This window comes from Etheostoma spectabile, chromosome 18 (assembly GCF_008692095.1).
Source record: "Etheostoma spectabile isolate EspeVRDwgs_2016 chromosome 18, UIUC_Espe_1.0, whole genome shotgun sequence".
In the NCBI taxonomy this organism is placed as follows: Eukaryota; Metazoa; Chordata; class Actinopteri; order Perciformes; family Percidae; genus Etheostoma; species Etheostoma spectabile.
In genome coordinates this window covers 2452775-2454596 of record NC_045750.1, presented here as the reverse complement: position 1 = coordinate 2454596, position 1822 = coordinate 2452775, and the positions used below count along the sequence as shown (strand labels likewise).

The 1822-nt window shown below is 41.2% G+C and overlaps 1 protein-coding gene across 2 annotated transcripts in view; it reads left to right on the top strand.

The window, feature by feature from the left end:
* Positions 1–211: 211 nt before the first annotated feature.
* The window catches only part of gtf3c2 (general transcription factor IIIC, polypeptide 2, beta), a 29699-nt gene continuing 28088 nt past the window's right edge, over positions 212–1822 (top strand). Inside the window, exons 1-2 of one of the 2 annotated variants that reach the window (XM_032542726.1) lie at positions 212–535; positions 1403–1501. In XM_032542726.1, the coding sequence (XP_032398617.1) occupies positions 1477–1501 (25 nt within the window). In that variant the 5' untranslated portion in view covers positions 212–535; positions 1403–1476. Of the gene's footprint in view, positions 536–1399; positions 1502–1822 lie in introns of both variants that reach the window. The other variant, XM_032542725.1, reaches the window with a different exon arrangement.

Sequence of the window (1822 nt, the reverse complement as noted above, 5' to 3'; positions counted from 1 at the left end):
AAATGAACACACTTCACTTCCTTTGCAAGATCACGTGTTTTGAACTGCATCTTTAAGTCAAATCATCAAACTCTTTTGTTCTATTTTCACACACGTAAAAGCACTTGCATCCCTTTTTTTATATATCGCAAAACCCCTCGTCCGCCGCTGGTTAAATGACTCCAGACCTCCGGCGGATGGGATTGAACCCGCGACCGCTGCAGCTGGACATCGGTGTAGTTCCCCGTTCCGTTGCTAGGGGACGGTGTGGGTCACCATGCTGATACCGTAATATGGCGGTCTGATGTAAGCATAATGCGAGTTTTAGCCTCAGTGAAAACAACGCGGGTGATGTTTATATTTCGCCGTTCAAGAAAGAATAACGGCCGGTTTAATATTTCCGGTTTGTCTCCGCGGCTCCGGTGATCTTCCCCGGTGTCGTACCCGGTAGCGGAGTTTGGGATTCGATCCCGAGTGGCCAGGTTCTAGCTTCCCGGTTTCGGTACGAGGCTTTTCAGCCTTCGCCACCGAGGAAGAAGCCTCAAATTCATGCAGGGTGAGCTTTTAATGGTACTAGTAGTTTTATTTGTACCGGCTGTCGGTTACCGTCCGATTTTAAGAGGGTTTTATTTACTTAACGGCAGTGTAAGAAGCGCTAACGTCACACTGTACGGCAACTTTAGCCAGTTAGCATTAGCTGTGTGGTTTTAGCTCATTAGCGTGCCTAGAAGACTATGCGAGTCACGGGGAAAACAACCGAGAAACAAAAGTGTACTACTTAAATAACTTGGTAATTGGTATGTGTGATATTTAAAAAATACGCCGAATTGATGAATGGTCTAATGCTATTAGACATGTAAAGTCTCTTTCTTCTATCACCTATGTACGCTTGGCAGTACGTAAGAAAGCACACACTTGTCACAATACTCAATGAGGTTTGGTTTTAGTAGTCTGCGACTGGCTCTTTCACTCCACGTTTCTACATTACATTATTTAAATTATCTATTTAGGAAGGTGTCAGGCTGTGTAACGTGCAGTAAAGACGGATCTGGTTATGTCTGTCTTTACAAGTTGTTGCGTTGTCCCTGACACCTTTGTTTCATCAGGTATTATGATTAACCCTCATGTTGTCCTCGGGTCAGATTTGACCAGTTTTCAGTTCTTTTTATCACAAAAAATGGGCCTTAGAAATAAACGCTGAAAATGTCAACATTATAAAAGCACCCACAATATTGAAAAAGTGACAAAAAAATAAATAAATCATGGTTCACGGGAAGACAACAGAAGGGTTAAATATTGTACACTCACTATAACTGTTAGAAAGTATTCTTCAGTTGTTTGAACTATGTTCTCAGATATTGTGACGTGGTTAATAAAAATGTTTATGTCTGTCTTCATTTTCGGTCTCTTCCCTGAACAGCAGCAGAGTCAGAGTGAGAAGAAGCTTGGTCCATACGTGAGAAGGCATCTGACCCCTGCACCAGAAACCCCGGGCCTATGGATCCCATTGGCTCCCAACAAGGTAACAGAGGCTATAACTTACAAATGCATCAGCTTACTAACTATTATTAAGGTGTCATGTAGGAAATAAATCAATAGTGAACACAAATGACAAATTTTTACTCTTGAATTGTAACAAGATTCAGTTTAAATAGAAAGTAAAGTTACAGGTTGTTGCACTACTCTGGTCATTTATGAACAGCGTTGTCCAAGTAACTGAACATCAGCGATTAGTTACAGGTCGGGCTGGACAATATATCGATCTTATATCGATATCGTGATATGAGACTAGATATTGTCTTAAATATTGGATATTGTCATATTGTAATATGGCATAAGTGTT